A 1,679-nucleotide genomic window follows, 5' to 3' on the forward strand; every position below is an offset into this window, starting at 1 on the left:
ACACACACACACACACACACACACACACACACACACACACAAACACCTGTGCCCAGGGGCATCAATTCCTGCCTTTCCCAAGCAAAATGCTCTCAGCTGGCTTAAGTCCCTCGAGACCTCCGGCTCCCATGCCAGCTGCGGTCCAAAGCCATCCAGAGAAAGAGGATGTTCCTCGGAGAACTGAGGCCAGACTTGAGCTCTGATTCTCTAAGGGGTGCGCCGCCACACAAACGGGACAGCGAGAGAACCAGGGAGGTCAAGGAGCACAGGAAAGGTCCCACAGGGCCCGCCGTCTGCAGTGGCAATCGCGTCCAGCTGTCCGCTCCGGAGTGGGCCCAGCAAGCGAGAGGAAGCCCCTGGCGGCGACGGCGGGCTCACCGGTGCGGTTCGCGCGGCACGGGAACCGGTAGGTGCTGAGCACCTCCTCCTCGTCCTGTTCGTCCAGGACGCGGCACTGGCGCAAATACGGCGTGAGCTTGGCCGGGTTCAGGGCTCTCGTCAGCCGGTGGCGGACGCCCTCGATCCGCTCCCACAGCGCGTCCTCCTCGGCCTCCGACCCCGAACCGGCCCCAGCCTCCTCGTCGGCCTCGCCCGCGTCCGCCCGGCCCTGCATGGCCCCGTCCTCGGAGTCTGGGGGAAGACGGGCACGGTGGGCACCTGGGCGTCGCCCGCGGGACCGAGCTCCACCCGGGTCCCCGGGCAGCTCCGCCTGCACCCTCCCGGGTCCCAGCCTGTCCCGTCAACGCCCTTTCGGGTCGTGCCCGTGCCCCTCGGTATCCACGCTCCGTCCCGCCCTCGTCCTCCCCGCACTCACTGCGGGCGCTGCAACTGCCCCGGGCTCCCCGCTCGCCGTTCGGCCGACGGCTCCGGCGGCGCGACGGGGCGGTGCCCTCGGGCTCCCTGGCTCCGCCTCCAGCCCCGCGGCCGCCCGGGCCTCCCCACATCGCCCCGCCGCGCTCCGGGCCGTCCTCCCGGCAGCTCTCCCAGCCGGGCCGCGCCTCCCCACCCCGCCCACCCCCGCTTCCTGTTTCCCGCCGGCTCTCCCGGCCTGTCCCGGCGGGGTCCGCACGGCCCGCCCACACCTGCCCGGCCCCCCGACGGGGCGGGACCGCCACGCGCGCCGCCGCCGAAGCACACCTTGTCCCGGCCACGCGCGCGGCAAGCTGCCTGAGCCTACCGCAGGCCCGACGCGACAAGTGTCCGCTGTGCTAGCCACACATGCCCTGCAGCAAACAGGTCACCCCAACACACACAGCGGGTTCTGGGTGCCGACCTCACGCCCAGGCCCTCATCACACCCACCTTAACGTGAATGGTACCTACACTCTGCCCGGAGCCACATACCTGGACATAACCCATGTCCATCTTAAAGTGTGGGTCAGGGCTTCAGGAGCAGGCAGAACTTCCACACCTGTCTGTCTTCTGGGATAATAGCCTTACGGTGTTAGGCAGGACTTTGACCCCGTGGCAGACCCCTCTCTCCCCTAAACACCCTGTGTCCCAGCGCTTGGAAGACCCAGAGTCCCGTTGTCAGCCTCTGTGGCTCAGTGTTGGAATCCTTGCAACCTGTTCCCAGTTAAGCCTCTTATCTGCCGACGACCTGGACAAGGGCTTGCCCCTCCCCGCTCTCAGTGTTCCCGGACCCACTGCCAAGAGCTCGCATCTTCCACCAAGCTCAGG

The 1,679-nt window shown here is 68.1% G+C and overlaps 1 protein-coding gene across 3 annotated transcripts in view; it reads right to left on the bottom strand.

Moving 5' to 3' along the window:
• The window catches only part of Card10 (caspase recruitment domain family member 10), a 26,951-nt gene extending 26,047 nt beyond the window's left edge, over positions 1-904 (bottom strand). For all 3 annotated transcript variants that reach the window (XM_055603123.1, XM_055603122.1, XM_055603121.1), the window contains exons 1-2: positions 815-904; positions 379-630 (exon numbers count right to left, since the gene is read on the bottom strand). In XM_055603123.1, the coding sequence (XP_055459098.1) occupies positions 379-613 (235 nt within the window). In that variant the 5' untranslated portion in view covers positions 614-630; positions 815-904. The remainder of the gene's footprint in view (positions 1-378; positions 631-814) is intronic.
• Positions 905-1,679: the final 775 nt, after the last annotated feature.

The sequence above is a fragment of the Psammomys obesus genome, unplaced genomic scaffold (genome assembly GCF_907164565.1).
Source record: "Psammomys obesus unplaced genomic scaffold, mPsaObe1.curated_primary_1811, whole genome shotgun sequence".
NCBI classification, from domain to species: domain Eukaryota; kingdom Metazoa; phylum Chordata; class Mammalia; order Rodentia; family Muridae; genus Psammomys; species Psammomys obesus.